Source organism: Pteropus alecto, unplaced genomic scaffold (genome assembly GCF_000325575.1).
Source record: "Pteropus alecto unplaced genomic scaffold, ASM32557v1 scaffold17, whole genome shotgun sequence".
Lineage (NCBI taxonomy): Eukaryota > Metazoa > Chordata > Mammalia > Chiroptera > Pteropodidae > Pteropus > Pteropus alecto.
The window spans coordinates 571,663-583,279 of NW_006440645.1; the positions used below are offsets into that span (position 1 = coordinate 571,663).

Consider the following 11,617-nt stretch of genomic DNA (forward strand, 5'->3'; position numbering starts at 1 on the left):
CGAGCCCCTTCCCGCCGGCAAGGCCACGTCGCCGCTCGTGGAGGAAACGCCCATCGGCTCCATCAAGGACAAAGTGAAGGCCCTTCAGAAGCGGGTGGAAGATGAGCAGAAAGGTCGGAGCAAGTTGCCCGTCAGAGTCAAGGGCAAAGAGGAAGTGCCCAGGAGGACGAGCCACAGGCCACATGTGGCTGCGTCGCCCCCTCTGAAGTCCCCCTCCTCCAGAGCAGAAAGACACTCTTCTCTTTCCTCCTCTGCAAAATCTGAAAGGCATCCTCCTGTGTCGCCACCAAGTAAGACCGACAAAACCGAGAAACACTCCCCTGTGTCACCCTCGACAAAAACTGAGAGACACTCCCCTGGGGCCTCATCAGGTAAAACCGAGAAACACTCCCCCGTGTCACCTTCAGGTAAAGCAGACAAACGTCCACCTGTATCGCCCTCTGGAAGAATGGAGAAACACCCACCTGTATCCCCCGGAAGAACAGAAAAACGCCTGCCTGTGTCACCAGCTGGAAGGACAGAAAGGCACCCATCTGTATCCACCCCTGGGAAAACTGAGAAGCGCCTTTCGGTGTCACCTTCCGGGAAAACTGAAAAAGCACCTGTGTCCCCCACCTGGAGAGCAGAGCGGATTGAGGAGAGCATGTCCGTCCGGGAGCTGATGAAGGCGTTCCAGGCAGGCCAGGACCCCTCAAAACACAGGGCCGGGCTCTTCGAGCACAAATCAGCAAAACCAAAGCCGCCTCAGGAAAAAGGCAAAGGCCGAGCAGAAAAAGAGAAGGGGCAGACGCCCCCCCAGAAGGAGGCACAGAAAGCGGAGACTCAGACGCTCAAACGAGGCCCGCGACCTCCGGGCACAGGCGCCTGGGAGCCCCGGAGGGGGGCCCGTGCCTCCTCTGGCGGGTGTCGGCGCGAAGATGCAGCCGGAGGACAGGAGCCGGCCGCCAGCCCCCAGATGCCTGTCCCCGCTCAGCCGGTGCCCGAGGAGGGGCCGGCCGGCGAGCCGGGGGACATGGGAGGAGGACAGGAGCTGGCCGCCAGCCCCCAGATGCCTATCCCCGCTCAGCCGGTGCCTGAGGAGGGGCCGGCCGGCGAGCCGGGGGACATGGGGCTCCAGATCAGCCCCGACAGGAGGACCTCCACCGACTTCTCGGAGGTCATCAAGCAGGAGCTGGAAGACAATGACCAGTACCAGCAGTTCCGCCGGGGCGGCGAGGCAGAGAAGGCGCAGCTGCTCCTGGACCAGGTGCTCACTAGTCCCCTCGACACGGCCCTCCCACTGGGCGACATGGAGCAGCACCCCCCGGCTCTGTCCTTCTGCCGGGGGGCTCTGGATGGCAGCTGTGAAAGCCTGAAGCCTGACGGCGCGGCGGGGTCTCCGTGTGGCAGCCTGCTGGAGGGGACCCCTCAGGTCAGCTCCGAGGAGAGCTACAAGCATGAGGGCCTGGCGGAGACCCCCGAGACGAGCCCCGAGAGCCTTTCCTTCTCACCCAAGAAAGGCCGTGAGCAGCTTGGAGAGACAAGTGAAACCGCCATGTTAGAAGCTGCAGCAGAAACTCATTCAGGAACACGCTCCATGGCCAAGGGCATTCCCGACGGCGCTGAGGAGCCAGGAGCGGCCGCCATGGAGGGCGCAGAGCCCCAGGCCCGGCGCGTGCCAATGGAGGCCACCCCGGACCCCTCCGCAGCAATGGGCCCCGAACCCCAAGACAACGGCCTCAGTGGTGCTGTGTCCTCAGCAGCAGAAACACCCGCGGGGCTGACCGAGGGCCCGCCTGCACACGCTAGTTGCTCCCACGAGACACAAGCCGACTGTGACACTCAGGGACCCAGCAGCCCCGAGCCCTCGCCACCTGAGGCAGCTGTCAGGATGGGCCCTGGGGCTGAGCGCCAGCGCCCCGCAGCTCCCCGCAGCCCCCCAGGGCTGGAGCTCGCCCTCCCTCGCCCCAGCACCGAGGTCCTCAGCCCGGGGGCCGACGAGTCCCTGGCAGTGAGCCACCGGGACTCCCTGGAGGCCAGCCCCGTGCTGGAGGACAACTCGTCACACAAAACCCCGGACTCCCTGGAGCCCAGCCCTCTGAGAGAGTCCCCCTGCCGTGACTCCCTCGAAAGCAGCCCTGTGGAGCCCAAGGTGAAGGCTGCTCTCCTAGGTCACTCCCCACTGCCCGCAGCCGTCCCCAAGACAGAGCTTCTGACAGAAGTGGCCTCCGTGCGCTGCCGGCTGCTCCGAGACCCAGACGGCAGTGCCGAGGATGACAGCCTTGAGCAGACGTCTCTCGTGGAGAGCTCGGGGAAGAGCCCCCTCTCCCCTGACACCCCCAGCTCCGAGGAAGTTAGCTACGAGGTCACGCCCAAAGCCTCCGATACCAGCACCCCGAAACCGGCTGTGATTCATGAGTGTGTGGAGGAGGATGACTCGGAAAATGGGGAGCAAAAGAGGTTCACACCTGAAGAGGAGATGTTTAAGATGGTAACCAAAATCAAAACCTTTGACGAGCTGGAACAGGAAGCAAGACAGAGAAGGGACTGCAGAAGAGAAGCCAGGCAGGAGGAGTCATGCGCGGCCCCAGAGCTGGACACTGACGGCCCCGCAGACGCCGATGAACCAGGACACACGGGGCGTGCGGGGGAGGGCGGCGCCGGCCCCAGCGGGGCGACACCAGAGAGCAGAACGGCTTCTCCCTCCCCGGAGAGCGAGCCAGAGCCGACACAGCCAAGGAGAGCCGCCGACGCGGGCCTCGCGCCCGAGCCCGTCATTCACGTGCAGCCTCCGTCCCCGCGGCCGTCCAGCTCGGACTCCGGTTCCAGCCCCGAAGACGTGCACGTCCGGCCGGCTCCCAAGCAGTACACCTTCAAGCTGAAGGAAGATGCTCAGGAAGAGCCAGGTGACCCAGACGAGGGAAGAGATGGAGACAGGCGGCGTGACGCCGTCCCCACCGCCGACGGCCCAGAGACACCCGGTGACGATGCAGACAGAGGTGCTGACTCTCCGAAACCCTGCATCGGCCACGGCTGTGAGGCGGGGGCTCCGCGCAGACCGGCCACGCCCGCCCCTCCAGGCCTCCGCAGTCCCTCCGGTGCCCATGGCGGTGAGGAGCCGGTCATCCACGAGGCGCTGTTAGCTGCCCGAGACACGGGGGACAGAGAGGCAGGGGACAGGGACACAGAAGGAGAAGAATTCACTGTTTCTCAAGCAGCATCTCCACAAATCGATGTCCCCAGCGAAGGCTTGTCATCATTCTCCTCTCTGTCTCTTTGTCCAGCATCTGAGGGAAAAGAATTAGAAGGAGACGTGACCGCTCCACCCCCTACTACAGAAGGAGAGGTCACACAGACCGGCCAAGCCTCTGCGGGCTCACCAGCGGGCGGCGCCACTCAGGACTCGTCAGTCACGACTGAAACAGACCGGCCGTCCACGGACGTCCTGGCGGCCGACCCCATTGAGACTGGAGAAGCCTGTGACCCTCAGGTCGTAAGCCCTTATGAAAACGTTCCTTCCCAGACTTTTTTCTCCAGTGAGGAGAGCAGAACCCAAACAGACGCAAGACACACAAACTTTCACTCCTCCGAAGTGTGTTCTATGACAATCGCATCCTCTGTTGAAGGCGCAGTGGTGGCAGGTCCCCAAGAATCCAATGTCAGGGACCAGAGTGTGGAAATAGAGCCTGCGCTGGAGAGCGCCTTGTGGGAAGTGCCGTCAGGTGGGGCCACCGCGCCCCCGGAGCCCGCGACGCCAGACCCAGCAGCAGTCGGCAGCGGGCAGGTGAGCAGAGTCATCATCACAAAAACCGAAGCAGAGTCTGATTCCTGGAGTGAAATCCGTGAGGACGACGAAGCCTTCGAGGCCCGGGTGAAGGAGGAAGAGCAGAAGATATTCGGTTTGATGGTAGACAGACAGTCACAGGGCACGACCCCTGACACCACTCCTGCCCGGACGCCCACTGAGGAGGGGACCCCGGCCAGCGAGCAGAACCCGTTCCTCTTTCAGGAGGGCAAGCTGTTTGAGATGACCCGAAGTGGCGCCATTGACATGACCAGGAGACCCTATGCAGACGAAAGTTTCCACTTTTTCCAAATTGGGCGAGAATCCAAAGAAGAGGCGCTCTCTGAGGACAGGAAAGAAGGGGACGCTGCTGCTGAGCCCCCACAGCTGGAGACGTCCTCTGAGCTACTGGCACCTGCAGAATCAAAAGACTCAGTGGACCGTGACGCCGACGTGGTCCCAGATGGCCCGAGCAGGGAGGGGGAGGGCATCCCTGCTTCCGACGCTCCATTTCACGCCCACACGGCGACCCCTGCCCCCGCAGACATGTTGACACCAGAGGCCACTTCCCCCGCCCTGTCCGGGGGGCAGTGGACAGCTGGCCCTTGGTGCCCTGAGCCGGTGGCACAAGCTCAGGTGGACTTGCCCACGGTCTCTAGGTGTGCTCCTTTGGGCCAGGACAGTGGCTCTCCTGATTCTTCCCCGGAGGAGCAAAGGTCGGTCATTGAGATCCCTACTGCCGCCATGGAGAGCGTGCCTTCTGCGGAGGGCAAGGCCAGGGGCCCCGTGAGGACTAGGCCCACTCCCACTGCGGGGCACAAGCTTGGCCTCTCTGAGGACATTCTGTCCAGCCCAGAGGACGACAGTGAAGGGGAGGAAGCAGAACCAGGGTCGAAGGTCCCCGTGGAAGTGCCCGTCCCAGTAGCCGAGCAGTGGCCTTTGCCTGTGGACTCGTCTCTGCAGGAGACGCTGGCTCCTCAGGGGCAGGGCGAGCCAGGCAGAGCAGTGGCCGGCGGGAGCAGGTCTGACTCTGCTGCCGGCCCCCTGGGCTCAGAGACCAGGTGTGCGGGGGGCGGCAGAAGTGACCTTGAGGCAGCAGCAGAGAGCAGGGAGAGGGCGGAGGAGTCGGAGCCGGCGGGGGCCACGAGCCCCACCTGGGGCGGGCAGGAGCGGCTCCTGGGCCTCTGCAGGGGCTCCATTGAGTTCTTCGAGGAGGTCAGCGATGAGGCGTCCAGGCTGGCAGATAGGCTGGCACAGTCAGAGAGGGAGCAGCAGGGCGTAGCGTCCGACGAGGAGAGCAGTAGTGCCCTGGAAGTCTCGGTGACCGAGAATCTGCCACCTGTTGAGACCGAGCACTCAATCCCCGAGGACATCTTTGACACAAGGCCCATCTGGGATGAGTCCGTTGAGACTCTGATTGAGCGCATCCCTGATGACAATGGCCATGACCGTGCTGAAGGTATTGCCACCCCCGGGGTCCCTGTGCTGCGCACGCATGTCCTAAGCCCGGCGTGGTTTTCTCGTGTGTCTGTTTGATTTAGCGATTCGTGTCTCGTTTTCTTTATGCTTTCACCGGTCGCTGTGTTTGTGTAAGCCCTTCGTGTCGTGTGCTTTCTCTGTACACTCTCGTCTGTGGAAACAATCTCAAGATTGAATAACGAGAATGCTCACGGGAGCGTGACCGTGGCCGGCGACGGCGCCCCTGCCCCGCTGCACGCGAGGCCATGCCAGCTTTGAGTTTTGTTGTCCTGAGGGCCAGGCTGAGCCGCAGATTCAGCTCTTCTGCTTTTGCACACCAGTATATCGGGTTGGGTTTCATATTACGAAGATTCACTGCTTTGTCTTCTCGCCTTTGTGCACTTGAAAATAACTCACACTTACTTTTGTAATCATTCGGAAGCCATTGGCTCAAGAAGATTTTACGTATCATGAAATTCCAATTTTGTGGATCTGTTCTTGATTCAGAAAGCTTGGATTTCAGATACCCTTGGTAAAACTTTAAGCAAACAAACAGGTAAAATGTGCTTTTCGTAGATATGAATGGATGGGGAAGGCACTTGATGAGATGCAGCAGACAACAGAACTCAAACTTTGCATGATTTAGGCTGACTGTGAGGGGATAATGGCTCTCAATTATAAAAAAAAAAAAAAAGGAAACCTTAGATGGCTTTGAAAAGTAGTCTCTGATCTTCCAATATCTCTACAATAAAGACTATTATTCTTAAATTTACGTTATAAAAGAATGTCACAATACCATGAACTAAAATGCTGCCCATCATCAATTAATGGGGGTTAAAAATAAATGGGAAAATTATAGTTTGTGGAAGTAATATATGAGCTTACTTCATAGTAAGCAGACAGGAACTTCGGCCAGAAGACACGCATACTCACTAACGCAGCGCGCACGCACACACGCACACGCACGCACGCGCACGCGCCTAGAAGACACGCATACTCACTAACGCAACGCACACGCACACGCACACACACGCACACGCACACGCACATACCCACCCACCACTCTCACCCTTCCTCCTCCCAGCGTCACCGGGACCAAGGCAAATGCTGTTTCTGGCCACACTGAGAAAAACTCAGGATGGTCTGGTCAATGCAGGGTCTAGGTCTCATGGGAATCTCGGCTGTGATGCAGTGTCCTCCACATGTGACCTGGAAGTGACCTCTGCTGCCACGGACAGTGACAGGAGGTCCTGAATGATAACTCCACTTCCACATCCCGTTTATGATTTCTCTGGTGTTTAGTGAGAGAGATGACTATTTTCTGATGGGCAGCATCCTCTCAGATAATTTAAAAGGAAAGTCCCAACGTGACTGGAAATTAGCAATTTATGTGATTATGTCCTGTAACTAGTCTTGATTAAAGAGATATGGAAGCAGATGGTTTTCATGATTCATATTAGATTTATTCTCTATTCCATTCCAGAAATCAGGCAAACACACAATTTAATATGATTTAAAATGTAATCACTAAATTGTGCTGTTACCAGATATTTGGACAAGCGCTTCCTTTCTGGGGGTGACCGCACTGTGGGTCCTCTCCGACCGTAGACAATCTCTGGCCCTTCTGTTTTTGACCTTCTGTAGATCAGCAGGATGAGCGGGATTGGATGGCGGAAAGGCTGGCGTGTGTCGCCGATCACCTCGGCTTCAGCTGGACAGGTAAGATGAGCGTGAATGGCTTTGTCAGTGAAACCTGCTTGGTCTAAATGACACAGCTGCCTCGCCAAGTGTCACTGACAGTGAAAAGGCCCTTGCTTGTCCCTTGAGGACGACCGTGTGGGGCGGCGAGGAGGGGAGGAACTGTGGACTGGGGGACAGGCTCTCGTCGACTCGCCCCGTGAGCCGGGCAGGCCGCCTGCCGCCTCAGATCCAGAGTGCTGGCGGCTTGGGCTGGGAGAATGGGGGTGCCAGCCCACTCTACGCCCTTGGGAGCTGTGAGTAGCTGAGCTTCGGGGAGACTGCCGAGTTCCAGAATCACTGTTATGTGTCATTGTCATAAAATTCAATTTGAGATTTAACCAGGGCTGCCTACTTAGAATGGTGCTAAAATCTGCGTTGGGCGAATGTTGAAATACCTATGAATGAGATGTTGCACCAATTTTCTGAGAAATGGGAATGATTAAGAGTAGAAATTATAATACGTGTTGAATAATTTATTAAGGGAAAGCGAATTCTAAAATCAGTATGGTTCACTTACGGATCGTGATCTGTGCTCTGACACCTCGCCCGTGACCGACGCGCCAGGGCAGGATTGGCCGTCCCTGACCTGCCTTTGTCTGGCCTCACTTCCTTTTCTATTACTCGTGACTCCTTTGTCAATATTCAGCTCCTTTCAGTTTCTTAAACGTTTGGTGATGAGTAGGAGTCCAAATGCCCTCAACAGAGATAATCGATCATGTAGAGTAAGATTGGAAGCAGGAAGCTTAGCCATTTTCTTTAAAAACTGATCAGAGTTATTTAATTGAGTTTAGGAGAAGGAAGGAGAGCAGAATATCCCTGGTTGACTTACTAAATAAACGACATCTCGAATTACTTTATTTTGCTGTTTAAATGTATGCATATGTACACATTATCTATTAAATGTAATATCTCTGTACCTGTTAAGAATTCAGACCCCACCACCGTGCAGAGTGGTAGGAAGACGAAAAGTCAGTCTCCTGGCCCCGCTCCTGAGGGTTAACTGCTAATGCTTTCTCATGTGTCCAAGGCATCGATGCCTATTATTTTAAAATAAGTAAGATTTTACTTTATTTTCCTTGTAAGTATTCCATCACCATAGACACGTCTGTCTCGTTCTTTGAAATGGCTGTTTAATGCTGCTGTGCGGAGCTGCCAGCGTTTTATCCGTGCCCTTTATTGATGGGTACTGAGGCTGTGTCCCGCGGATGGCTGTAAGGGTGCCCGTGCGCTGGTACACTTTTGTGCGTGTTCCCATAGGGCATATTTCCACAGGTGGATTGCCAGGTAAGGGGTCTGCATAGTTTTAATTTTGAAAGATATTGGCAAATCATCCTCCAAGGAGGACACCTCATTTACACACGTACACACCACAATGTATGAGCATCTATAGGGAATGTCAGCGGTAGACTTTAAAGGAAGAATTCGGGGCTTCTTTCCTGGGTCAATTAATGCTTCCTAGACATTTTACTCATATGATGTTGAGTCAAAGGGGTTTATTCAACCACCACGGTATAACCACAGCTAGCGTTTATCCACGTGTTCAGAAACAGGATTCGTAGTACTTAACACGTCACCTAACGATAATTAAAAGTGAGAAATGGTCTGTTTCTCCTGCTGTCAGTCCTTTCTTTTCCATTATCGGGATTAAGAGTATAAGCCAGTGCTAATGGTCTCTTCCGAATGTGGGGATCCGTGTCGCCACTTCCGTTATGACGGTGCTCGATTCTTTCTATACCTGGTTTGAAGAGAAAAATCTGCAACGTGCTAGAAGGACAAAGGCATGTGAGAGTCACTTCTACGCGTGGCACGGCCACCCTGCCACTCACAGCGCTAGAGCACGCCACCCAGAGTCACGGGTCAGGGTGCGGGGTCAGTGCGTCCACAGGGTCACGTCTTCTCTCCTAGAGCTGGCAAGAGAGCTGGGTTTCACCGAGGAGCAGGTGCACCAGATACGGATCGAGAACCCCAACTCGCTGCAAGACCAGAGCCACGCGCTGCTGAGGCACTGGCTGGAACGGGACTGCAGGCACGCGGCAGGTAGGGCCGCAGGCGGAGCGCGGCGTGCCCACAAAACCACAGGTGCCGGCGGCGTCAAGCACCACTGCGACGCCGAGAGTCGCACGCTGGGCGTGAACACATCTGGCCCCGCGGTCCTGTGATTGCGCGGCCGGGGGCTCATCGGAGCGCGAAAGGCTCCCGGATGCTGACGGTGGACGCGGGCGCACAGTGCTGTGTTTCTCCGCTTCCTCCTCCGCACCTGAAAGGGCGAGAACACGTCAGGCACACGCCCCGCGTCGTGCTTTATGCAGGACAGTCGAGGAAAAGGGGCGGTACAGCGCGTGGCCGCTCTCGCCCCCCAGCTGGGCCCACTCCCCCGAAGGCCTCTCGCGGGCCCTGCCTCGTTTCCACACGGGCGCCCGCCGTCCTCCCCGCCCGCGCTGTTCGCCCCGCTGGGATGGAGCAGGTCAAAGCAGAGGGCGCGCCGTCCGTCAGCCGTCAGCCGTCACCGTGAGCTCGCGACGGCCAGCGGAGACTTCTGTACGAGCCTCCCGCACGGCACAGGGGCTGTCCTCAGACCAAACGCGTCTCCAGGGGGTCTCTTCACTGAGACGCCCGTTGGACAGGGCGTCTGCTCTGTCACCTGGCAAGTCTGCGTTTAGAGCTCATGCCTGTGCTGTCGCCCTTTCTGTGCACAGCTCTTGTTTGTACGCTTATTTTTACGAAAACCCTGTTTGGGCTTTAGAGATTTCCCATACAGGTATCAAAATTTTAGTAATGCCGCTAACTGAAAGATTTTTAAAGAGGTCCCCTCACATGCGACAAGTGCTTTTTCTCCGATGCCCCAGATGCCAGTCTCGTGGGCTGTCTCACCAAGATCAGCCGAATGGACATCGTGCATCTCATGGAGGCCAGCTCGGAGCCCCTGGGGGGCCGTGCCGGCCGGAGCCACGCAGAGGCGGAGCGGGCCATCGCGCTGGATCGCAGCGAAGGTCAGTGTGTGCGCGCACGTGTGCACGCGTGTGTGGTCGGCCGCCTGACCTCGAGTCTTCCTGTCCTTCGAGGGTGCGCCGTTGCCTTTGGTGTCACGTTTCCTCCTTGCTCCCCCATTCGATGGGCACCTCGTGCTCCCCATTCTCTGTCATTCTGTCGTCTCAGCCGGTGTGCTGGGACGACACACCATACACGGGGCCTTCAGCAACGGAGACGCACTCCCCACAGTTCCAAGACCGGAAGTCTGAGGTGACGGCCACCTTCTTGCCGTGACCTCATGATGGGGACAGAAAGCATGTCTCCGGCCTCCTCTGACCAGGCATCGACCCCATCACAGGGACTGTACCCTCACCCCCTTGTCACCCCCCCAAGGCCCTGCCCCGGTGTCACGTGGGGCTGGGCTTCGGCTCAGGAGCTTTAAGGGCGTGCATCCAGTCCGTAATGACCGCTGATGTGGGTGACCCGTAGGTGCTCCTCCCTCAGCTCCTCGATGGCACTTCTGCCACATGCGTCTTATCCTGCCTCAGCCACCCCCTCTGCGCCTACAACTGAGACCCCCATCCTTATCGGCCGCCAGACTGCTCCCCACTCTGACTTGAAGCATTGTCCTTCAGCCCTTCAGGCCCACTGGGGCCTCCAGCCGTTGGCCGCCCAGCTGTCCGGCAGTTTGTCTGCAGTTCATTGTCAGTCATTTGCACACTGACTCTCTGTCCTCCTCCGTGCCCCTCTCTCCCTCATCTGCGTTTTACATCTTCTCTTCTCCTTATCGACTCCCAGCTCCGTGTTAGGAAGAGCAGGCGTAATCCTGAGCAGGTGTTCACGTTCGCTCAGCGCAGGACCTGCAAACGCAGTGCCCTCGGCGCCTGTCCCCCGCTCTCCTGCCTGACGTTCGCTCGCTTTGGTCACACAGCGTCTCCTGCTGTCCCGTGAAGACCTTCACTTCTGCGGTCGCGCCTCTGCCTCCTGCAGCTGGACTGTGCCAGCCGCATCGAGCGCGCTTAACTAGGCCCCCCCACCTTTAGGAAGGAAGCCCCGGGAAGCCACGCCAACCACGCCGTTCACCCCGTAGACCCTGTGCGGCAGCTCTGCTGCTGCCTCCATTCTGCAGGAAATCTCGTTAAGGACAGTGGGACTCTCCAGTGTCTCCTTCTCTCCCCTGCTCCCTAGAGCCGTCCTCGGCATCCACGCCTGCTGGGCTTGCGTCATCACCCGACAGAAGACGGTCTTGCCGAATTCACCCCGTTTCCTCATTGCCGAGCGCACCGATTCCTGCCGTTCACCCTGCTTTGCCCTTTAGTGACCTTCGACGCATTTAAGCCCACTGAGACCTGCCCTTCACGTGCTTCCTGTGACACCCGCTTCTCTGGTTTCTTCCTTCCTTTTATTACTGTCCGTTCTTCCTTCGTCTCTTTCTGTAGCTTTTCCTTTTTCATAGGTTTAGATGATGGCATGTGTTAGTTTCAGCAAGAGCCTCACAGCTGTCCGTCCCAGACACCTGGCCACCTCGCGTGCCCTGGGCTCCCGCGCTCCCTCAGTCACGGCTGGGCGCCCCGTTCCCTCCACCGCGGGGCACGCTTCCTGCACACTCCTGGGCCTCAGCTCAGAGGCCCTCTTGAGGGCAGCCCGGCCCAGCCTGGCCCGTCTGTCGGCGCCTGGCCTCTGCCC

At 57.8% G+C, this 11,617-nt stretch overlaps 1 protein-coding gene across 1 annotated transcript in view; it reads left to right on the top strand.

Annotated features, from left to right (window-relative positions):
- Positions 1–11,617, top strand: part of ANK2 (ankyrin 2) — a 281,207-nt gene that overhangs the window by 257,035 nt on the left and 12,555 nt on the right. The window contains 4 exon segments of the mRNA XM_025050926.1: positions 1–5,222; positions 6,866–6,940; positions 8,867–8,998; positions 9,808–9,951. The exon segment at positions 1–5,222 is cut by the window's left edge and continues 18 nt beyond it. Of these exon segments, the coding sequence (XP_024906694.1) occupies positions 1–5,222; positions 6,866–6,940; positions 8,867–8,998; positions 9,808–9,951 (5,573 nt within the window).